This window comes from Lissotriton vulgaris, chromosome 9 (genome assembly GCF_964263255.1).
Source record: "Lissotriton vulgaris chromosome 9, aLisVul1.2, whole genome shotgun sequence".
In the NCBI taxonomy this organism is placed as follows: Eukaryota; Metazoa; Chordata; class Amphibia; order Caudata; family Salamandridae; genus Lissotriton; species Lissotriton vulgaris.
In genome coordinates this window covers 235,482,383-235,506,858 of record NC_141697.1, presented here as the reverse complement: position 1 = coordinate 235,506,858, position 24,476 = coordinate 235,482,383, and the positions used below count along the sequence as shown (strand labels likewise).

Here is a 24,476-nt window from a genome sequence, read left to right as displayed (position 1 = left end):
TTTACACTTGATCTTTTCTAAATAATTTTTCAAATAACTACTATTTCAAGAATTGAGGGTCGGGCGTTTCTCATAGTTCCTTACAGTATTACGGTCCATCCAAGCTCAGTCCCGTTACGGACCTGACTCCTTTGGTTACTTCAATGTCTATTTAGAGCATATTTATTAACAGAGCTGTTCATAAACTATCTGCTGATATGGAAATACTGACGGTTCCAGAAAAGATTTAGTGGAATCCTGATGCTGAAAGTAAACATTAAGGCATAATCTTATCAATCACCCTCAGGGACACAAACAATTAAAAACGACTTTCCATTACTCCTCCATCAATTTTACATAGTAACAAATAAAAAAAACAGCTACATCCCAATGTACATGGACACCAGTCCCGTATTAGTAAACAGCAAAGTAGGTTGGAGACAATTCTTCTGAACGGTGGCCTAATTGCGCACCATTTTTCTTAGACCAGAGTTGCACAGACCTTGACAACACGTCTGTGAATTTGGGACTTATTGAATTTCAACTATTGTGTTTTTTCCTTTGCAGGAAGTTGAGTTTTTGGATGTAACAAGTATCCGAGATACTAGATTTGGAAAGTTTGCCAAGAGCCCCAAGGTAAGTCTTGAAGAGAAAGTGAAAAACACTACTACGGTTAAACAAGAATACAAGCGAGTATACAGAATTGGAGAGATTGAACCCAATGACCATACCATTGTCATTTTTGTAACTTTTTCCATTTATTTTTCTGTTTGCTGTTCCTTGTTGAATGCCTTTCTTCTCTTCTTTTTTTTTTTTTAAACCTTTATTGACAAACATGAAAATACAATAACAAGCATGCAGCCACTCCGGGTCGGCTGTCAACATTTCCAAGAAGCATAACAGTTGAGTGAGTTACACAGCACTTTAGCCGACAACCCGAGGGCCCGGCGGCAATTAAACAAACATGTCATAGCCAGACATTGAGTCACAGGAGAAATAAGGTCTTTTTCTTTTATGTTGTTTGAAAAAACAACAAACCAAGAAACTAAAAAGAGGAATAATTGTGGAGGCAAGACACAAAGCTTATACACAAGTGATCCTCATGGGGAGGGCGTACCGCATCCAAGGCTGTTACTCAGTTACAAGTGAGCTAAAAAACTATAGGGAGAGCAGGCGGGAGGGGGAAAGGGGAAAGAGGGCATGCAAGCAATATGTGAACTAAAATCAAGACCAGAAGAACTGTCACACTAAGGAGAGTGTAACACCTCCGGTGGAGGCAGAAAAGGGGGAGTGTAAATCTCACCACGGTACTGGTTCCACTGATTCCACACCCTCCCCCACTTCTTGGGCCTGCCCCGAGCGACGTAGACTGTTTTTTCATGAAACATGCACCAGTCCATGTTTCTGGACCAGGCCGACAGTCCGGGTGCCCTTGACGATCCCCACAGTTGCGCAATGTCACGCTTGGCAACCATATTACCCAAGGTGGCCCACTGTGTCTGAGCCAGGTTGTAGTCATTGGGCTCCCACACATTCAGAAGACACCTTCGGGCCTCAGGCAAAATCGAAACACCCGTCACTTCTTCCATAACACCATGCACACGATTCCAAAAAGACACCACCACCGGACATTCCCACAAAATATGAAGGAAAGTACCTACCATTCCACACCCGCGCTTACACAAGCCATCCGAAGCATACCCCATAAGTAACAATCGAGGGCCCGTCATATACACTCGGTGTAGGATTTTCAATTGCACCAGTCGCAGACGGGCCGGGATTGCCACCTCCTTCGGGGAGGATATCGCTGCCTGCCAATCCTCATCGTCAAGCTCCAGTCCATCGCTGGTCCAGGCCTCACAGAGCTGTAAAAGAAGGTCTGCTCTGTCATTTATCAGTTTTTTATATATAAGGAAGATCGTACTATCCGGGACCTGGCCGTCGAGCACTCTGTCCTCCAAGGGTGAGGACACCGAAACAAGAGTGCCAGTCGGAAAGACCGAGCAGAGGGCATGTCGGACCTGCAGGTACCGAAAGTACTCTCGATTGCCAAGTTTATATTCAAGTTGCAACTCAGCAAAGGTCTTTATCCTGTCCTTCCGCCAAAGGTCCCCCACCTTACTAATACCAATGAGGTCCCATTTCTCAAAGCCCTTGGTAGTCTACAAATTGCCTAACCTCTCGGAAGCGTAGAGTGGAGTCGCTCGAGTGATAATGGCCGACCAGCCCATAGCAGCATTAGCGTTGTACCAGACCCGTACCGTGACCTTGGTGGGCCCTGTTAAGGCCACATCCGACCGTTTAGAGTAAATTGCCCTGTAGTAGTCCCCGCCCGGCAGCAGCCATTTATCCATAGCAAAAGCCGGGTTAGATGCTGGGCCATACATAGCATGATTAACTGAGCTTAATTGTGAGGCCCAGTAATAGCGTCTGATATCAGGCAGCGCTATACCGCCGTCGTACCAAGGCAGCGTGAGCTTGGCCAAGGCAATCCGGGGACGTCCAGTTCACAGCAATTTTCTTTGGAGGCTCTCGATCTCGTGGAAGTAGCTGGAAGGCACATGATCCAGTGTGTTTTGAAGCGCATATAAAAATCTTGGAAGGGACATCATTTTAAAGAGAGCTGCTCTGCCCACCAGGGACAGCGGCAGCCTGCCCCAGGCTTTCACATCTGCCTTTAAGCGAAGAAGCGGGGGAGCAAGTTGCGCTGATACCTGACTGCAGGATCATGCGAGATATATATACCCAAATACTTAAACCCGGACGGCGAAATTTGTATTGGGCAGTTGCGCGGTACGAGTGGTGTATCGTCCGTGAGCGAGTAAACACAGGACTTACCCCAGTTGATCACTAACCCAGAGTTCCTCCCAAACGAACTAAGGACGTCGAACAGCACCCCCAGAGATTTCCGAGGGGAAGTGAGGTAAAGGAGAATGTCGTCCACATAAAGTGAGATGCGGTCTTCAAAACCGGGAGTCCACCTGATACCCCTGTGTGATGGCTCCCACCGCAACCAAGCGGCCAGAGGCTCCAAAGCCAAGGCAAAGAGCAGTGGAGACAGAGGGCACCCTTGTCGTGTACCCCTCCCTAGGACAAAGGGAGCCGACACCCTACCATTAACAACCACCTGCTCTAGGGGCTCTTCGTAGAGTAGCCGGATCCATCCAATGAATACCGGTCCGAAGCCGAACTTCGCCAAAGCTGCCCATAGGTATGGCCATTCCACTGTGTCAAATGCATAGTGGCATCCAGAGAGACCAAAATGGCCGGCTCACGTAGCGTCCCCGCCCTCGCCAGGACGGCGTAAATTCAGCGCAGTGTTGCGGGTCGGAATAAAGCCAGACTGATCTGGGTGCACCAGGTCTCCAATCACTTTAATCAAACGATTAGTTAACATTTTTGCCAGAATCGTAGGCTCCACATTAAGAAGTGAAATGGGTCTATAGGAGGTAGACAACTCACTGGGTTTTCCTTCTTTATGTATCACCACGATAGACGCCAACCTCTGATCACGGGGGAGCAAACCCCTCTCCCTGGATTCCAAGAACATCGAGCGAAGATACGACGCCATTTTGTTTGGACACAACTTGTACAGCTCGATGGGTATGCCGCTCGGACCTGTGGCTTTTCCAGAGTGGATGGAGCAAATAGCGAGCGCTACTTCATCGGCGGAGAAGTCCGCCTCCATTAGCTCTCTGTCAGAATCGGACAAGCAAGGCAAAGCGATATCCCTGAGCAAAAGATGTGAGTCCTCCTCCGGCCGGTCCGAGACCAGCGTATACACCGCTCGGAAGTGGCAAGCGAACTCCTCCACGATCTCCAACGGGTCCGTCACACGTACACCATCCACTCGCTCAACAACCGGCACCACTCGATTTAGTCTCTCTTTCTTGTCCAGCCAAGCTCTCAACTTCCCCGCCTTGTCGCCCACATCATACAAACGGCCCTGTTGCTCTTAACTCATAACTTTCGCGGCATTCGTACCAAGGCTTTATAATCCGACTGCTTCAGTTGCAAAACATGTACCTTATCAGGCGTGACCCCAGATTCAAGATCTGCCTCCAAAGCTACAATATCAGACTCCAGCTGCTCAACCTCTTCATTGTGGCGCTTCTTAGAACTGGCGATCAGCGATAGCGTCTGACCCCGTATAACAGTTTTAAAGGCCTCCCACAGGGACACAGATAAGACACCGATCCCACATTTTCAACAAAGTAGTGATCAATGGCTTTAACCACTCCAGCCCTGGTCTCCGGAACACGGAGATGCCAGGGATTGATTGGGGCGACCCGGCCCCCTGCGTCCAGATGGAGGTCTATATGGATCCATAGCGGGGAGTGATCCGAGATGCTTCTAGGCAAATGTCAGACCTCTCTTACCGTTGTTGCCTGAGCTGCGGGCACAAGGATATAATCAAGTCTAGCCAAGCTCCTGTGTCCCCCAGAAAGGAAAGGGTACTGGGCCTGCCCGGGGTGAAGCATCCGCCAACAATCCACCATACCAAACGTTTCCAAGAAACCACCCAGATAGGACTGCGACGGTGTGAGAGCCCTGGGAGGATGGCGATCTTCCAGGCCGCTTACAACCGAGTTGAACTCTCCTCCAACCACCAGAATCTCCTCAGGAAGCCCCAAGACCAGTTTCCCCAAGTCGACAAACGTGGTGGCCTGCAAACCCGGGGGGACATATATTGAAAGGATGGCGATCACCTTCCCCTGCCACCTACCAACAACAGCTGCATATCTTCCCCTATCATCCAATATCGTATCATCAATCTCCAAGGGAAGGGAACTCCGGATCATAACCCCACCCCCTCTGGAGCCCGAAGTGAATCCCGAGTGTGCAACCAACCGGTAGCCCCTCCGGTTCATAGCATGGAACGTGTTCCCCACCAAGTGAATTTCTTATAGTAATACAACATCGGGGGAATGGCGTTTCAAATATTGAAGTACAATCCTCCATTATATCTTGTCCCCCAAGCCATTGACGTTCCAACTCAAGACTCTCAACCCCCTACCCCCCATCCCAGAAACAGTGGCAGGGTCTCCCAAACCCCATGAAGGAAACACAGATCAAACTATGCAACAATATGTGGCCTCGGAAACAATTCAAACAGTAAAAAAGACCCCCCCCCCCCAAAATGCCCCGAACAAACAACCCCCCACCCTGCACCCCTGCGATAAAACAAAAAACCACCCCAAGTTGCAGTGTGCTGTCGCCCTACCCAAGAAAACTAATCTACAGGAAGAAAAGGAAACACCCCAGGAGAAGGAAAAGTCCTGAACTCCCCGCCACCCTAGGGTTTGTCTGTAAGAGTGTCATTGACCCAAAAAAAGGATAACAATCCACTGCATCACGGTATGATGGTGACACACGCCGGTGTCCCTACTCGTCCTGGTCCCGTTGGCTTCCCTCTGCGCCGTTAGAATGTTCCGCATTGTCCCGTTGCGTCAATAGTGTGTCCAGCCAGTCACTGACCACCTCTGGCATATCAAAAAATAGCACACGCTCATTATGTTCGATGCGCAATCGGGCGGGGAAGAGCAAAGCATATTTCATGCCCAGGTCTCTCAGTCTACGCTTTACCCCAGTAAATCCCAGTCTCTGTTTCTGCACCGATTGAGTAAAGTCGGGGTAGAAGCTGATTGACGCATTCTAAAATTTGGTGGGGCCGCTAGCCCTCGAGGCCTGTAAAATGGCGTCTCTGTCCCTGTAGTTGAAGATCCTCGCAATGATGGGTCGCGGCGTAGCCCCCTGTTTGCGTCTTCCGCCCGGAACTCTATGGGCACGCTCCACCGCAAAAAAGTTACTTAGGCCCTTTGGGGCGAGATGGTTGAGGATCAGATCTTCAACGAGTAGGTCCGTCGATTGATCGGCTGAGGACTCCGGTACTCCGACGATGCGGACATTATTGCGCCTAGCGCGACTTTCGAAATCCAGAAATGCAGAAAGAAATACCTTTAAAATTCCTCAGTTGGATATCCAGCACATTAGTCATCTTTGTGCACTAAGAAAACTTGTAAAACTAAAACTGTAACTGTATGGTGGTAGTATTTCCTTGGGATGTTTTACACCTGGTTCTAGGGTTCGTAATAGCTCTCTCTTAATTTCGGCACTGTGTGGCTCATCGACTTCCTCCAAAAAATGCCTAGAGGAATTTGAGCAGGATACAACTAACATAGGAGCAAGTACTTGTAAAGGTCTTTAGGGTCATAATGTTGGGTGACAATTAATGTAGAAAAATATTTTTGCGAAGCGATAGATTCGAAAACACAAATGTTGAATTATTGACATTACTTGAAATTACCGTAGTTTAATAAGATGTGCAGAAGAGTGTTTATCAATGTAGTTTAGCTGTGACACATTTTCGTTAATGTGGATGCTGTTTTGGTGATTCTCATTTCTCTCCTGCTGTCTCACCCTGTTCCACTGTGATGTCTTCTCTCCCTACCGGATCTGGGGTACAAGAGACAGGCTGATGTAATTGCATTTTTTCAATATGAATATATTGTGAACACATTTTCAAGCTAACTATTGCACCTATCCAAAGTTCTACCGTCTTCCGCTGTCCTGTTTCTGGGCTTAGCACTCTTCGACTTGTGTATGGCCTATTATTCTGACATGTTGTGTATTAGTTGAACTTCCTATGATAATGTGATGCAGAAGATACTCGACTGCATGGATTTCTCTGATTTCTCAAATGAAATGAACATGAAATCATTCTGTGGAAGTCTACAATTATTAAAGACTCAAGATAGTAAGATTCTGATGTATCCTAATCTTTCAACAACTTTGAGGAGCCAAGAACCAGGGTGGACTTGCTCCATTGCAGAAGTCTGTAAGATATTTTTATAGTGTTAGACCTGGCAGCCTTGGTATGATTTTTCCCCAACTTTTTGCCTTCAGACATCCTGTTTTTGCTGACCTCATTTTTGCTGTCCTTAAAACTCTGCACACTTTACCACTCCTAATCAGTACTAAAGTGCTTGTGCTCCTTCCCTAAAGCATGGTAACACTGGATTATATCCAATTCGAATATTTAATTTACTTGTAAGTCCCTATCAAAGTGGGACTACCTATGCCCAGGGCCTGTAAATTAAAAGCTATTAGTGAGTCTGCAGCACTGATTGTGCCACCCACTCAAGTAGTTCTTTAAACATGTCCCTGCCCTGCAATTTCAGAGCCTGCATGTACAGTTTCAAACTGCCATTTGACCTGCCAAAATAAACCTTTTGCCAGGCCAAACCTTCCTTTTTTAATAAACTTAAGTCATCCCTAGAGTAGGCTCTGGACAGCCCAGAGGGCAGGATGCAACGTATTTAAAAAGTAGGACATGTACTTTTACGTTTTACATGTCCTGGTAGTGAAATACTCTTACAGTTGTTTTTCACCTCTGAAAGGTCTATCTATCCCAAGGGATGACATTGAAGTTGCCATATTACATTCTATAAGTGAAATTTCCAAATGGGAAGAGATAAGCCATTCATGTTTGATGTCTCTTGATTGATAATTTAAAATCCTAACTTGGTGAAGTCGGATTTTAAATTGCATTTCAGAAAATGCCACTTTTAGAAAATTTGTATTTTCCTGCCTTACCTATTTAGTGCTTGTAGCCTGTGTCTGGTCACATGGCTGGGTGTAGCTGACAGTTGGGCTTCGTGTATTCCTCCTAGACAGCCACACACAATAGGGAGCTTAGGTGTGCCTGGATGGGCCATCACTGGCAGAATGAGAGGGAGGAGATGGGCATAGGCTCACATGCACCTGAATAGACTGTGTCCTGCTGCCACAAAAGGGCTGCATGCTCCCTGACGTTAGTCTGGAGCAAGGTCATGGTGAATTTCAGAGGGAAACCTCTAGAAGCTTCTCCCTCACTCAAAGGCACATTTGTGTACAAACACTGGACTTCAGACATCACCACTTTTGTACATTTCTAGACCTGTGGATACTCTGCCAGGAAGAAGGGCTGTTGTGCTGCTGAAGGACTGTCTCTTTGCTGGACTGCACTCTGAGGACACCTGCTGTGCTGTGCTGGCCTTCTTCCCTATTGCCTGGGTGAGAAGCACTGGACCTGATTATCTTGAGCTAGAACCCAGAGTGACTCCAAGAGCTAATTGGCTGGTCTCCTAATCTGAAACCTTAGAGAGAAAACTGGCTTCCAACCACCTTGCACCTGCACCTGGACTCTGCCATCTGTTAGACTACCCTGTCAAATGGTGACACCCCTGTCCTGGACCCTCGGGGTGAGCTCAATGTGCTTTTACAACCTCTGTGGAATCAGCAGAACGGAAGCATCTCCTATGCTGTGTGATGCAACCCTGAGCAGAATTGACGCACCTCTACTGAAATGTAGTGGAACCGTCGCAAAGACCCGCATTGCCTACGTAACAGCTGCGACACAATGCATGCTTGGCACAGGCCTGCACATCCCTCGACGGCAGCATTGATGCAGCTGAACGCAGCATCGCATTTCCGCACCTCTTGGAAAGCAACACATCGCCGAGTCTGCGCGCCGCATCCCTGAACCTCGAGCTTTGCATTGCAAGCCCTGTGGACAGGATCTTTGATGCCAACACAACAGGCCCTCACATCGCAGCCTTCACAAAATCTTGGAACTGGCCCATCCCCTCAGCTGCATGACACATCTTTGACGCAGATCAATGCAACGCTCCGCAATCCAGGATTCAGGATACTCTGTTCATCGGGCAGAACTGGGTCCCTGCAGCCAGCCTGCACTCTATCGTGGTCAGCCTGAACTTATGACTTTGTCCCAGTCCATCGTAACCAGCTATCCACAGTTGGCTCCTTACGCATCTTAGTGCAGTTTTTCTCTAAAAACGTTAAAATTAAATACCTACGTCTCTACTAATTTGAGTTTTTTCATTTTGGTCTTGTTTTATTTATTAAAAGCTACTCTATTTTCTGTACTCTGTTGTGGTGTCTGTTTGTGGTGTATTTCCACTGTGTTACTGTTTGAGGTTTTGCATGAATACTTTACACATTGCCTTTTAGTACAGCCTGACTGCTCGGTGCCAAGCTACCAGAGGGTTGAGCACAGGTTAATTTAGGGTTAGTGTGTGACTTCACCCTGAGAAGACTTTTGGTTGTTGCATGAGAAAGGTCTCCCCCAACCAGTAACTCAATTTCTTACAACATGCAAGACTTTAGTCTTAAAAGAGTTACCAGAAATAAAATGAGAATTATAAACCATGGCTATGAGAACAGATCTTGAGATCTTTTTATAAACTTTCCACATACTATGATTAACTCTAGGCCCACTGCGTCCCTAAAGAGGAATATATGTCCTTCAGTTACAGTGAAATGTTTGGCAACTTGTTGAACTATGGCTCGGTGATGTAAAATTGATGCTATATAAAAATGAAGGAAAGACTTACCCGGGTGAGAATCCTGTAGCTACCATGAAATATTGGCTTGTCTATTCTAAAGTGAATAATGCACATGCTTTTTGTATGGGAGGTCATCTACAGATGAAAAGTTGTACCATTATAACTGGACTTTAAACTTTACATTTTAAGATGTATTTGCAAAATTCGCATAGTTTTTATATGGTAAAATATATATGCAGATTGTTATGAAAATACATGCTCTCCATAAATAACTAATTCATTTTTTTTATAAAAACACATTTTAAAACATATCCGACAGGTTTGCCTTATTTGGGAAAAAGTTATACAAAAAAACGTTACAGTGCAGTCTTTAAAGAGTTAAGGCATTGACTGCAAGTTTTGGTCTTCTATTTTCTAAATATAGAATATTCAATTTTTCCCTTTTCAGAGTCAGAAGCTTCGAGAAGTGTTTAACCTGGATTTTCCTGAAAACAATTTTCTGGCTAAAACGCTGTGCATCGTCGCTGGTCCTGATATGGTGGATCTCACCTTTCACAACTTTGTCTCCTATAAGGAGAATGTTGGCAAGGTACTGTGATTATGGGCAAATTGTGGCAGAGATCGAATTGTCTTACAATTGGTATACTCAAGGGCATTGTTTTGATCAGCCTTAAGGTGCTGTACTACATTTTCCTAACGTTCAATCTTGTTCTAATGAAATATTCTTTCTGCACATGCTCACAGGCGTTCACAAAAACACAGATGCGCGTGCACACACACACACACACAAACACAAAGTATGTTGTTCCTCCTGAAACTGATTTATGAAGGCTATTTTTTATTCCTTTGTGCCACTAAAACGAAACATTTTGGTAATTTCTTCGTGTATACTTTCAAAGATATTTTTATTTTTACCAACTTTAATTATGAAATATATTCTTGTGCTGTTCAGCATTGCTTTATGTTCTGACCAACGTCTTTTGAAGAATATCCAAAAAGATGACAGTAAGATTTAGTAATTGTTCCCTAATGTTCAGTGTCCAAATATTTCTGAGTTTGAATGATGCCCCCACTATGAATGACCTAGTAGATGTTAATCCTTTGTTCATTCACAAACAGTGTAGCACACAATCCTCTATTTTGTTGCTGTCAAAATCTGTTACATGAGCTTTGTGGAAATGTGGACAACCTTGCGGTGTTAAACAAGGAATGTGATATTGGGTCGCTCCTTATAGTTTTTTGTCCACCTGGCACAGTTAAAAGAGGGCAAAATAGTTTTCTTTCTGTTCATTATTGAGGAATTTTTCCCTGACTCCCGGAGGTGATTTCTTCTGTGACAGGTGGCCTTTCCATTAAAAGTCATAGGCCATGTTTATGAGTTGTCTGGTATTGCTGTGGTGCAAATTCCACACATGGATTTAACCTTAACATCCGCTAACACCGTGACACTATTGTCCAAGTTAAACCCTGTGGAATAAGGAATAACTTATGAGACTGGATTTACCAGCCACAAAACCACACAGAATCCCCAATATTGAATCGGTGGTAAATGCACACTGAGGGCCTCTGTGTGGGGCGAGGGCAGAGGGAGGAGGCGTGAGGAAAGAGGGGTTAACGGGAAGTGACGTTCTGGCAGAGAGGAGTATTGTTCTATTTCAGCAAGAAAAATATGCAGGAAGAGGCTTGGGTGTGGCTGAAGCCAAGGTTTTATGTGAATCTATTGGGCAGAAAAACTGGGTGCAGGAATATCGACCCACACCAAAGCAGGATGGGCCGACTTCCATTGGTTGATTCCATACCACCTGGCCAATAATCATGGCCATAGTGAATGTGCCCGACTTTTACCATGAGGAGCTGTGTCCTACTCTTGTCTTCGACGTCGATTGCGAGTGCCCTGGTAAATACATTTGTATCTTCACATATTGGAATTCTGAGGTTTTAGTGTGGTAACAACCAAAATCAGTATATGATCCCCATATTTGTGTGTTAAACTCGGAATTGACAATAATGATCTTACCCAATAAATTCAACACAAATCAGTGTTGGATTTTATTCGACGTGATAAATATTGCATCTGACCTTGAGACCCTCTTAATCAAGGCATTAGACGTAACTCACTTCAGAATTACCAGGCCTACTTCATAAAACACTTCCTGTGAACATGTACCACTTACTCTAGGCTTATGTGATACCTACTCATATATTTCCAGGATTAAGATGTGCTGACTTAAAAATGCTTACTTAAAAATGCTTCGTGATTCATACAGTGTTTTCCTTGAGTAATCTCTGATAAATAGAATGACGGTTGATTTATTAACAACCAAACTGGAAAAGACATATTTTTGAACTTGGGTATGGAAATAGCTTGCAGGTTTGGCAGGCACATTCATGCCATGGAAAAGTCATAGATGGCAAAAGTGGGAGAAGAGGTTCACCAAATAAATGTCCCCTTAATGAATCAAAAAAGGTAGCAAAACAATTGTAAGGCAGGTTTAGCTATTCTCAGACATACAATTACTACACTGTGGTATGCATTAGAGAAATTTGGAATTCATAAAAAACTCGACAAATACCTCTGGGAATCTGTGAATTTTCAGATTTCAGTAATAATATGTGAATTCCATAGTAGACATAAATTCGTAGGTGTAATCTTATCCCAAAAGGGCGTCATTTCTGGAGAGCATCACAATGTTATCGTGATTGGTTGAGCCAGACTTTAAAAAAATAGTGATTTAAATCTGAATCTGATATCATGACTGGTGCCTGGAAATAGATTGTGTGAGAGGAGTAAGCTTGCTTTAGGAAAAATTTGTGAATAAAAAATTGATAGGACGCTTTAGGGGAAATTCACAACAATCTGTATCTTTATATTCTAAGGGTAACCCTTAAGTCAAATACTAATCTATCTGTCAGGTTACCTTACCTGTTTATGTGCTTGCCACTCTAATATTGATAGGTTCAATACTGTAATTGAAAGAATAGAAAATTAAATATCTGACTTTTCATACACAAAGACGATTTTTTTTTCAGAACTGGGCTGCTGATATCCTAGCCATTATCTTAAATCCGCTAACAGCCAATGCATCTCGGTACACTTTCCTGGAAAAAATGTAAGTCATTTGTATTACATTCTAAGTCATCAAATGTATGTATTTCACAGTGATACAGTATTCTGATATACAGATAAAATCTGGTTAGAATTATTTTAGAACACACAATGTCAATGAGAACGCAGTTATTTATGGGCCTGAAAGAAAACAAAGCACAGAATACAATGTTATTATATAGGGAATTGAGGAATTGTAAAATTCCACTTATTGTCAAATGTTATATCTAAGAAATTGAAGTAACCATAGAAATGCCAAATAAATCTATATAGCAAAGTCAAGCCACAATCAAAAGATTCACCAAATTGCTAGGTCCTGTGGACTGTCAAACAGCAAGTTAGAGGAGGAAGCATATCAATGCCTTGTGTATTTATCAAAACAATCTGTATAAATTGTAAAAATATTCAATACACATTTAAAACAAGCAATGTAAGAAAGTGTTTCATTTTCCAAGAGTTTGGTTTTTATTTGTTCTTCATTTATGCAAGAGTGGTAGTTTAATGACCAGTTGTGACTTTACTCAATGTCATGGTTCCAGAGATCGTTATATTGCTTGTTTTGGTTTTCTTTAATATTAGCAAAGCCAAAATATGTTTCCCTTAATCCCGGGCGATCTTAATCTTCCAAAGAATTTTAAAATCTCACCTAGTTAAATAGTGGCTTCCACTTCATTGCTTTACAAATGAGACATAGCAGTTTAAATAGTAACTCTACCTACAAAGTAGGTCCATCCAGCCCTCTCAGGAACAATATGATGAAGACAAACTAACCACAATCGAATATTAATCCTACTGCAGGATGCAGCACTGCCTTCAGGAACACAAAGAAGAATTAGGCGTGTACAATTGCCTGGGTCCCCGGTAGATGTAGCTTTTCTGCTCGTCTTGTAAGAGTTGGTTCTCTCTTTTCTCAAGAAGTCATCAGAAGTGAGCTAGTACAGATCACATTCCCCAGTGTAGGTGGCTTTAAAAGATAGGAGTACAAAGAGTACATCTGGTGGACTTTGGATGTACATTTTTATGCTCATTGTAAACAGATAGCCATCTATCTGTTTCCAACTAATCATTAAGGGCCCAATTACGAGTTTTGGCGGTGCAGAGGTGGGCCGTACACCAACACCATGCTTCTGCACCACCGAGACTCACCGCCACCCACCCCCCAGATTACGACTTTAAACTGGTCTGGGGGTGGGTGGCGTGGCGGTCCCAGGGCGGTGCCTCCTTTAAAGGTGGTGGTGCCTTTGAAAAAGGCACCACAATGGGAACGCCTCTCAAGGTTCCTGCATGGAATGGACTTGAAATTCCATGCTGTGCAGGAACTGTTGTGCATGCACACAGGGGGGCACATGTCTTGGCCCCTGTGTTCATCCACAAGCCTAGGAGGCTCCATGACACCACAGGTAGAGAGGAAACTTGTAATATGCTTGGCTGGATCGCAGCGGTCCCACCAAGCATATTGCAGCCTCCTGACTGCCACGCTACCTCCAGAGAACGGCTGCAGTCCCAGGGCGGTCCGACCATCCAACTCATAATGGGGCGGTCGGACCACTGGTGCGGCGGTGGCTGGACCGCCACTGCCGCACCTGCGCAAGTCTGGCGGTCCTTAGACCACCAAACTCATGATTAGTGGCATATTTTGTGGGAAACTTAGGAAGGGTGAAAAGCTCAGCCATTCTCTGACTCTACCTACATTATACACACTAATCAGTGTAATCAACACATTATCGCACAGGGCTTCTTTAAATGGTTTCACATATTCCATAATGGGCAGTTATCATTCTCCCTGGTCAAGCAGCTTTGTTTTCATATAAGTGGACAAATCGTGGTTATATGGGCTTTCAAGTTCAGTTATGAATATTATGTGGCTGTGTTTCTGATCATGCATTTTACTGTGGAATAATTCTGGGTACTATGGGCAAATAGAGCCATGGGCATCCCTTGGGACAAGCATAATATCAGAGAAGGAGAAGGCGGAGTCTTTTGCGGGACTGTCCCCACCACCTGCTGTAGGCATTTCCTACACAAGAAAAGTAGACAACTAGGCTGCTTAGAAAAGTTTTAACAACTTCTCAAGGTCCACTGATTTTATGGAACAAGTTGACTGGGCCAAAGAACCTCTAGGTAGCAGAATCAATGTTATTCATACATGATAAAACTATCCATAGTACAGCGAAGGGTGAGTTGTTGGTATCTCTAGCACCTCCACTCTACTTTTGGTACAGTGATAATTGCTGAATATTGATAGAGGCAACCAAGACAACCCTGTTTGCAGTCCTCAAGTGAGATGTTGGTGCATAGGATAACAACAATCAATTGTCTGGACTGCCCATATCTGCGTCTCCTGAAGCGGCGCCATTGCAGGCTCAACTCTGACACTCAGCTTTGACTGAGAAATTAAACTGCGCTGCTGCTACTCTGCACCAAAAATAACGAAAAACCTGGTAATAATAACAAGTGTCTTTTTTAAGAAGAACTTTTCTAGAAATGCAACTTTTTACTTGAAATGGATCAGTCGGGTATTATCTGGTTGCTAATCACATTTGTTACATGACTGCATTTTTTAATTTATAGCAAGCTGTTTGTTTCAGCGCCTGCCTTCAATATTTTAGCAGATTCTTCTATACACCTCAACAGAAAATTCATTATTTGATGCAACGGGAGATGCTTTAATTTCTTTAAAATATGTTTCTGGTTGAGGTATTGGATTCACCATTGAAACTAAGCATGTTCACACCTTATGGGTACAAAGGATTACCTCTGGACATGACTTCGAGACCTTAGTACTACCTGTTGTCTGATTGTGAAAGTGATCCCTTCACTAAGGAGTCGATTTGTTCTTCATTTAGGAATTTTTGGTTGTGCATCTGTTATTTCTGCAGTGACAAGGGTTTAGCCTGACCTTTGTTTCTGTTAGTGTAGAAATTTCATGGGAGGAAGATGTAACGTGTATCCACCACTCTCACCCGATCTCCCGAACCTGTACTACAAAGATGTTACTATTCCTTGATGACCTCAATTCACATTTTTTAACCTGTCCATGCTTATTTAATTTGGTTCTTGATATAATGTGTGAAGACCAGGGGCACAGAGGGGTAGAGAGCGGGCTACTCTATGGCATGCCGCCCTGTGCCCATGATCTTCACACATTATATCAAGAATCAAAACAATAATAATTATTAGTATAATAATAATTATGATTAGTTCAAGACAGTGGACCCAAGTAAACTGAGTTCTAATCCTCTCTCCTCTACGTTTGCGTGATTTTGAGCAGATATCCCCATTTCACTAATCCTGTAAATATTTGGCAAACCTGATTTTCTCAAAATTGTTGTTCTACTTTTTCAGATTAGTAAAGTTAAAATTGCAGCTGAATGCAGAGGGAAAGATCCCGGTCCGAAAGTGAGTATAAGAAATGTTTCCAATTTAACAGCATCCGTTGATGGTATTTTGGTTGCAGATATTGTATGGTATGGTACATGCATTTATAGGGCAATTGCTACACAGTGTGGGAGTGCTTGGTTGGAAGAGCGTTGTACTTGTGGTGAACCTATGTGGGAAATGTTTTAATATTGTACTGTATCTGAGTGACCAGAGAGGTGTCTTTTGTTGAAGTGCAGAGTTTAGCAGTGTGAAGAAGGATGGATGTGCAAGAGACATGTGCACAGATTATGACCATACTTTGCAGGCGGTTGTCCTTTGTCTATTTTTAGGGTCCTTTGTTAAGTTTATGGTACTTTTCCTGAGTCCTTCCAGTCCCTATCCTGTATGCAGGAACTGAGCCATCAACTCTGTGAGTCTTCCTGGCCTTGGAAAGAGGATAGAAGAGTCAGAAAGAAGTAAAAAGAGAAGGCAGGCTGCTGCTTGGATTGACCCACTTTCATCATCCCTTATATGAGCATTACTAAAGGATGTTACATTTTGATTATGGAGGATAATGAGGAGGGGACCTGCAGGAATGGTTGATGCTACAGTCCTCTCATGGTGTCAGCTTTATCCAGAAGATATCTTCACATATTGGTTACCTGATTGCTTAGGTAGTAAGTGCTTTCCTGAAGCAGGCCGATAATGGATTCTTGATAAAGTCGTCCTGGCCCAAGTCACTCATGTGCTGCTATGGGGATATAGCACTTTTACAACGCGGTACTTTACAACGCAGTCGTTACAACAACTGCGTTGTCCCCAAGTGTGTCATTACAACGCAAGTAATTTCAACGACTTGTTCTAAGGGACGGGCTGAACTTAGGAATAGTATTAATTAGGTATTCCTACTCCAGTTTGCGCAACAGCAGGGAAGGTGTTCAAAATCAACATATTCCCTGGTGTTGCACGCCCCATAAAGCAAGTCATGGAAACGACTTGCGTTGTAATGACATGCGTGGTAATAATGCAGTAGTTCGGGACATCATCAACAACTCCTTCATATCCGCCACCTTCCCGGAGAGCTGGAAGCACGCAGAGATCAGCGCCCTCCTGAAGAAACCCACCGCAGACCCCTCAGACCTCAAGAACTTCCGCCCCATCTCGCTCCTCCCCTTCCCTGCAAAAGTCATCGAGAAAACCGTCAACAAACAGCTGACAGCCTTCCTGGAGACGAATGGCTCCCCAACCCATCGCAGTCCAGATTCCGAGCAAACCACAGCACCGAGACCGCCCTCATCGCGGCCACCGATGACATCCGGACCCTGCTGGACAACGGATAAACCGCCGTCCTCATCCTGCTCGACCTTTCGGCTGCGTTCGACACAGTCTGCCAATGCACCCTGACAACCCGCCACGCCGGGATCCAAGGAAAGGCCCTGGAATGGATCACCTCCTTCCTCTCCGACAGAACCCAAGGAGTCCATCTCCCGCCCTTCCTCGCAGAAGCCACCAAGATCATCTGCGGCGTACCTCAAGGCTCCTCGCTCAGCCCCATCTTCTTCAACGTCTACATGAGCCCCCTCGCAGCCATCGCACGCAAGCACAACCTCAACATCATCTCCTACACCGACGATACCCAACTGATCCTCTCCCTCACCAACGACCCCACCTTCACCAGAGCCAGCTTCCAGGACGGATTGAAAGACATCGCAGACTGGATGAAGCTCAGTCGCCTGAAACTGAACTCAGACAAGACGGAAGTCCTCATCCTCGGCCCATCCATCTCCGCCTGGGACGACTCCTGGTGGCCCCCTGCTCTGGGCCCCCCACCCAAGCCCATGGACCACGCACGCAACCTGGGCTTCATCCTTGACTCCTCCCTCACGATGGCCAGGCAAGTTAACGCCGTTACCTCCTCCTGCTTCAACACACTCCGCATGCTCCATAAGATCTTCTGCTGGATCCCCACTGGAACCAGGAAAACGGTCACCCAGGCCCTCATCACCAGCCGTCTGGACTACGGGAACGCCCTCTACGCTGGGACCACCGCCAAACTACAGAAAAGACTCCAGCGCATCCAGAACGCCTCAGCACGACTCGTCTTGGACATCCCCCGACACAGCCACATCTCCGCCCACCTGAGGAACCTGCACTGGCTCCCCGTCAGCAAAAGGATCACGTTCAGACTCCTCACCCACGCACACAAGGCTCTCCACGACTTGGGCCCCGAATACCTCAACAACCGCCTCACGTTCTACGTTCTACACGCCAACCGGCCAGCTCTGCTCCGCCAGCCTCGCCCTCGCCACCGTCCCACGGATCCGCAGAACCACCACCGGAGGAAGATCCTTCACCTACCTGGCGGCCAAGACCTGGAACACCCTCCCCACCCACCTACGACTCACCCAGGACCATCTCTCCTTCAGGAAGCAACTCAAGACCTGGCTTTTCAAGCAGTAGCAGCCCCCCCCCCCACCCCAGCGCCTTGAGACCCTAGCGGGTGAGTAGCGCGCTTTACAAATACTCTTGATTGATTGATTGGTTGTTGTAACGACCGCGTTGTAAAGTACCCCATTGTAAAAGTTGCATAGTAAACGTTGTTTTCCCCGCTATGGTAATAGGCAGCTGGCTTGAGGTCTTACTAGGGCATAAAATAAGGTAGAATTGATTACAGTTGTTCTTGGTTGGTAGAGATCAATCCTAGTATTTCCTGAATCATCTGGGTGCCACTGTCATTCAGCTTGCACTCATTGTACCCAGCAAAGGTCTGAAGGAAGGGTTTTCCTGTTTATTGTCAGACCATGAAGACATTATTTCCTCACGTTTTGGGAACTTAGGGCCAGATTTAGGAACCCTAATACCGGTCGTTAACGGCCGAAATTACCGAATTTCGTCCATTACCGACCGGTATTAGGCATTTGGGATGTAGGTGGCTACATTTCAGATTTGGTAATTTACCGAATCGGTATTTAAGAATTCGGTAAATTACTGAATTCTTAACTACCGATTTGGTAAATTACCGAATCTGAAATGTAGGAAGCACTCAAGTGAGTGCTTTTCACCTGTAAGGATTCGTTATTTACCACCAACTACAAGTTGGTGGTAAATTACGAAAACCCTAAAAAAAGCAATTTTTTCCATTTAATAACAGTGCCATGTGGCAGACATACATGCCCTTAGGGCATGTATGTGTGCCACATGTGCACCCATGCACAATTCAGGGGTGCAACAGGGTGTCAAAGTGACACCCTGCCACCCTTGAATGTTTCCCCCCTTTTACCGAATCAGTAAATAACGATTCAGTAATTCCTATTCATTCCTATTGGCCTATAGGCCCATAAGAATGGGAATTACCGAATCGGTATTTACTGATTCGGTAAATACCGAATCCTACTGATTCGGTAATACTTATCGAGTAATTACCTACATAGCATTTACCGATTCTAAAATACCGAATCGGTAAAATTCGGTATTTTAGATTCGGTAAATGTAGTTTACCTACATCTAACCCTTAAACTGCATAAACCTCACAAATTCCCAAACATTTAATGTCAGTTATAAGAGGTGTAGCTATCAGTGGTTCAGCCTGCACTATAGTACAGGGTCAAAAGGGGTGCGGGGGGGCTGTCTGTCCTATTACAGCGGAAGTTTACTTACCAAGCCATAAGCACCGGACATTGGGCATTTCCATGGGAGGCTGGAAGGGTGGGGGTTGGTTTTGCAGCAGTGGGGCTGGTTTTGTTACTGGAGGGGTGGAAACAAAAGCAGCAAGCAATAGTTTTAGGGGCAGGCAGTGCATCCCCAGGGGCTGGTCCGAGAAAATTGCTAGGGCTGATTTGGGTTCCCAGTCTGGCCCTGGCCTAAAGGACAGAGTTTTTTTAACAAGTGCCTGCCTAAGTCTAGTTTTTTTTTTTTTACTTCAAGAGTGTTACGTGGGAAAAGAGAGCCAAGAGATATGAGGAAGAAAAGAGAAACAGAGGGAGAGAGCAAAAGAAATGTTAGAGAGTTAGGTAGTAAGGAATACAGGGTTTAGGGCATAGAAAGGTAAAGGGGATGGATGTAGTGCAGAGAGAAGAGAAAGTGGAGGTGATGTTAGACATAGGGGATAAGGAGGATGGAAGAGATGGAGGAGAAACTACAGACTAAGAAGAGGAGAGAATGGGAAGCGGAAGAAGAAAGAAAGAAAGTGAAAGGTAAAAACGATAACAATACAGAGATATGAGAAAGGGGGAGAGCGCAGCTAAACGCGACTGCTAATAATCGAACAAGAGCAGAGTAGCGCGGGGGAGAGTGAAGTTGTAAAGTAGCTAGATACAAGATCGATGCAAAGATACAGGGGAGAAGAGGAAGTAGGAGAGGTTTAAGAGAAGGGAAACAAGGAAGGGGGATAACAGGAAGCAGAAGGGAAGGGCTAGATGTAGCGGAGACTAGAGAGATGGGAAGTAGAAAGTGGAAAGATACAGGAGAGAAAGTTCAAGTAGAAAATTATAAGTTTCAGTGGTACTGAAAAGAGGGTAGAGACAGGGACTACAAGGAACAATGTAAGGAAGAATTGGGTAAAGTGAAGAGATATGGGGAAGAGTGAAAAGGAAAATAGATATGTAGGGGAAAAGGGATAGAGGGAACTATGAGAAAATTACGGGAATTTCATAGGCTTAATTTAAATTTCACCCAGACCTAGTATTTAGGAAAATACTAAACTTTACATGTCTACTAAAACAGAACATTTGGGAAAAAATAAAGAGGGCCCTCTGAAGACACGAAAATTCACCTGACAGTCGATTTTTTATTGCTCCTTTGTACTCAGAAGTTAGGAAAGTCAGAATGCCGTACTTAAGGTCCTTGTATATCAACACATGTCCCTATAGTTGCAGAATGAGTAAAATCCTTTGCTTCATCCGCCTCTTGGAAATCGCTCTTCGAGATTGTAATGTTGTATGCAGTCCAGTAGTTGGGCTGGGCGGAGTTTCAGGGCTGGAGGAAGAGGAGGAGCAGAAACAGGAAAGGGGCAGTTAGAGTAGGGACAGGGTCGTGGAAAGAAGCAGAATAAAGTTCTTCTAAATATTCATACATTTGTCAGTCGTTATTGCTGCCACGACATGACAACTGGCGACGAGGGTGGGATGGAAAGATAACCAGCCCAGAACCACAGAAGAAGTATCCTGTCCCTGGGCACCACAAAGTCGTCTGCAGGACACGTGTGCCCCGAAGAAGCCGCCGCGTACAGCCCGAGGCCAGCGGTAAATGAGCTGCTCCACGATCAGGCGATCGTGTAGAGCCCCTGTAGAGCAGCGGGAGTGCTGCGCTGCCGCTCGGACACCCGACGCGATTTTCGCGCCAAAAGAACGTCGCGAGTGCAGCCCGAAGATTGCGGCGGCAGAGAAGGAACTGAGAGCCCACCTCAGTCCTCCTGAAGCGCCCTGAAGGAGTGGGGAGAGTCCGGGAAAGCAAGGGACCCCTGCGGAGGCGCCGGAAGAAAAGCGCTGATTTGTCGACATCGGGTCTCACCCCCGATGCGTGAGGAACGGCACGCGGCAGATGTAAGACCCCGGAGCTCGCCTTTGGCCTACCTGGATGTTGGAAGTGGCCTAGAAGTGGGAGCTGAGTTGCACAATTCCTGCTGCTGGGAGAAGAGACCGTTGGTGAGTGTCAAATGGGACCGAGTGTGCTCAAGAATGAATGGAGATTCAAGCCTCGTGTGTGACTGGTGGCGGCCATCTTAGAGTCAGGCGGTTGTAAAGGACACCCCTGTGAAGTACATGGGCAGCCATCTTGGAGTCAGGCATCCCCAGTGTAAAACAATGAAACAAGCATTGAAAATACAAAACAAGCATTGAAAATACAAAACAAGCATTGAAAGTACAAAACAAGTACTGAAAATACAAAACAAGCATTGAAAATACAACACAAGCATTGAAGAAGCAAAACATGCATCGGTGAGTGCACAGAACAAAGCAATCTGTAGAAACAAGCCTTGGACAGTGCAAAGGCGTGCACTAGTTGAAACGCAAGCACGTGGTGACACTTCTAACCAGACATGTCAAATTCACCCACCTGAAATGGAGGTGGTGCAGCAGCAGCCGCGACTGCCCCGGTCACTTCCATAGTCTCCCATCTACGCCCCCCGGAACCGTTGACTCTGGTGGCAGGCGGAAGCATGGGTCCTCAGTGGCAGGAGTGGCTGGAGGATTTTGAAGATTACCTAGAAGGGTCGAAAGTCACCGGAGACAGAGACAAACAAATTGCACTCCGCAATTTGGTTGGCAAAGAGATTGGGAAGGTCATCAAAGAACTACCGACGGATGACAAAGGGACTTATGATAAGGTGCGTGATGCACTCAATAGGAAGTTTGTGCACAAAAGAAATGTGGACTATGAGAGATATGTGTTTCATCAAGCACGTCAGGACAAAGATGAGATGATGAGCACTTTCATCGCACGTCTGCGCCGACTGTCGCAGTATTGCAACTTTGACTCTTTTTCAACAGAAGATGCCATCCGACTGAGAGTCATTGAGGGTTGCCATTCAGAGACTCTTTGCAGGCGGTTGTTAAGAAAAAGTCATGATCTCGATGAGATTGAGGAGATGACAAGAGTATATGACCAGGCGGAGGAGCATGCAAAAACCATGGAGACAGGCCGGGGAGATAGGAAGGAACAGGCATATTGGACACAAAGTTCCAACAGTCGGAGAAGATCAAGTGACCACCAGAGAAGGTCTCGTCCAGTGTCCTGACATGCTCACCAAAGCCATCGACATTATGAATCAAGAAGAAGAGAAAAGAAAGTGAATTACAACAAAAAGCCTGAACGTCCACGGAAATGCTATAGATGTGGGTATGACTTTCCACACACAGATTCTTGTCCCGCGATGGGCCAACAGTGTAGAAAATGCGGGCGCATGAACCATTTTGAAGTAATGTGCGGAATATTCAATAAAGTAGAGAAGGAGTGAGACAACCAGATCTCGACCAGAAGGAAAGCGACACCATGTGAAAGCGGTGCAAGACCGAGCACCGTCGTCGTCTGGCTCATCCCTGTAGCGATCGCCCTTGGCAGCGCGGCATGTTGCCGCAAACATTATGTTTTCAGATGTGGGCAGAAAAACTACCAGTCCCAGAAGGCCAAGCGGCGCCAGGAGGCTGCACAATGGGAGGAACTTACTTAAGCTCCTCCCCTTGACCAAAACGGGGCTTGTCAATCCTGTTCCTGGTTTGTTCCATGTTGTTTCCGGATTTAGAGCCCCTGCCTTGGAGTTTCTTGACTAGCCTGTTTGTGAATCGCCGCGACGACGAAGTGCCTGCGTGGTCAGTGTGCAGACACCCGCCGCGACGACGAAGTGCCTGCGTGGTCAGTGAGCAGACACCCGCCGCGACGACGAAGTGCCTGCGTGGTCAGACGATCAACTTCCCAGCGCGTCTCTCTGTGAGTAGAACAGAACCGCGCTTGTGGGGAAAATGTATTGCGGAGAGCGGGCTCGCTCTCTTCTGTTTCTTTTGTTTATAGTCCTTGATTCTATCGCCTGGATTGCGGTAGAGTGCGGTTCGCACAAGTTCCTGATTTGTTTTGCTTTGGTTTCCTGCATTACGGGCGTTATTGAGCCCAGATCCACGTATCTCCCAAAAGGAGTATTTTGGGATTCTTGTACTCAGTGTATGCGTAAAGGATTACCGGGGAGAGTTTCAAACTCAAATATTCATTACTGGAGCTCGAGAGGAAAGTGCAGTAACTTTCGCCAGCTGTGGAATAGATTTCCTGTAATTCTAGCATCACCTGATTTCCTTCACGGAACGTTCACTTATACCAGTGGTAAGTTCCGGAGCACTGGGGAGGTGGGGATATTCAAGTCAAGGCAAAAGTACATTATCCTTTCTACGTCTTTTCGCCCACCTTCAGGGAGGTCTTCCCAGTAAAGCCGTTGACTCCGAATCTCGTCCTGAGAAGCTTAGAAGACCCCCTCATCCATTCCTGAATTCTCCCTTGCTACCTCCGACTGTGCTCGCGCCAATAGCGGTGAAAGGTCCCATTGTTGGTGAAGTGCGGTGCAAGGTTGTGAGGACAGTCATCCAGTCGTTCCTGCTGGGCATAGGATTCAGGTTAGTGGCGCGTGCGATTCTTGCGCTGCTTACAATCATTACAGATTGACAAGCCCAAGAACGCTAACCAGCCCGGACGATGGATACAAACACCATACTCACCTCTCTGTTGGAAAGCTTCTCGGAGTTGCAAAGCGAGGTTCAAACGTCTCGAGCTGAAAACCAAGCTTTATACAAAGAAATGTCGGACTTACGTAAAGAAATGTCTGATCTTGCCCAAAAAGAGCCTAGTGTCAGACCTCTGATACGACCTGCTACCTTGCCCCCTCCTCCATCGTTCCAACCTGGAGGAACTTTTGCAGCCCCTTCTACGTCCACAGACGCCACCCCTACAGTACATATTCTGCAGACCCATGGCATACCTCTGGCTCCTCCCGAAAGGTTTTACGGAGATCCTAAAAAATTTGAGACCTTTCTAAACCAATGTCGCCTTCATTTCCTTTGCAAGCCTCAGATCTTTCAGGATGAATCATCAAAGACAGCCTTCGTTATGTCATATATGGGAGGAAACGCATCCGGGTGGACCATTCCTTTATTGGAACGAAATGATCCCGTATTACATAATTTCGCCGATTTCTGTCTCGAAAT

The 24,476-nt window shown here is 45.6% G+C and overlaps 1 protein-coding gene across 1 annotated transcript in view; it reads left to right on the top strand.

Moving 5' to 3' along the window:
- The window catches only part of PLCB2 (phospholipase C beta 2), a 492,254-nt gene that overhangs the window by 230,572 nt on the left and 237,206 nt on the right, over nucleotides 1-24,476 (top strand). The window contains exons 3-6 of the mRNA XM_086937381.1: nucleotides 547-615; nucleotides 9,775-9,915; nucleotides 12,357-12,436; nucleotides 15,778-15,831. Coding sequence (XP_086793507.1) covers nucleotides 547-615; nucleotides 9,775-9,915; nucleotides 12,357-12,436; nucleotides 15,778-15,831 — 344 coding nt within the window. The remainder of the gene's footprint in view (nucleotides 1-546; nucleotides 616-9,774; nucleotides 9,916-12,356; nucleotides 12,437-15,777; nucleotides 15,832-24,476) is intronic.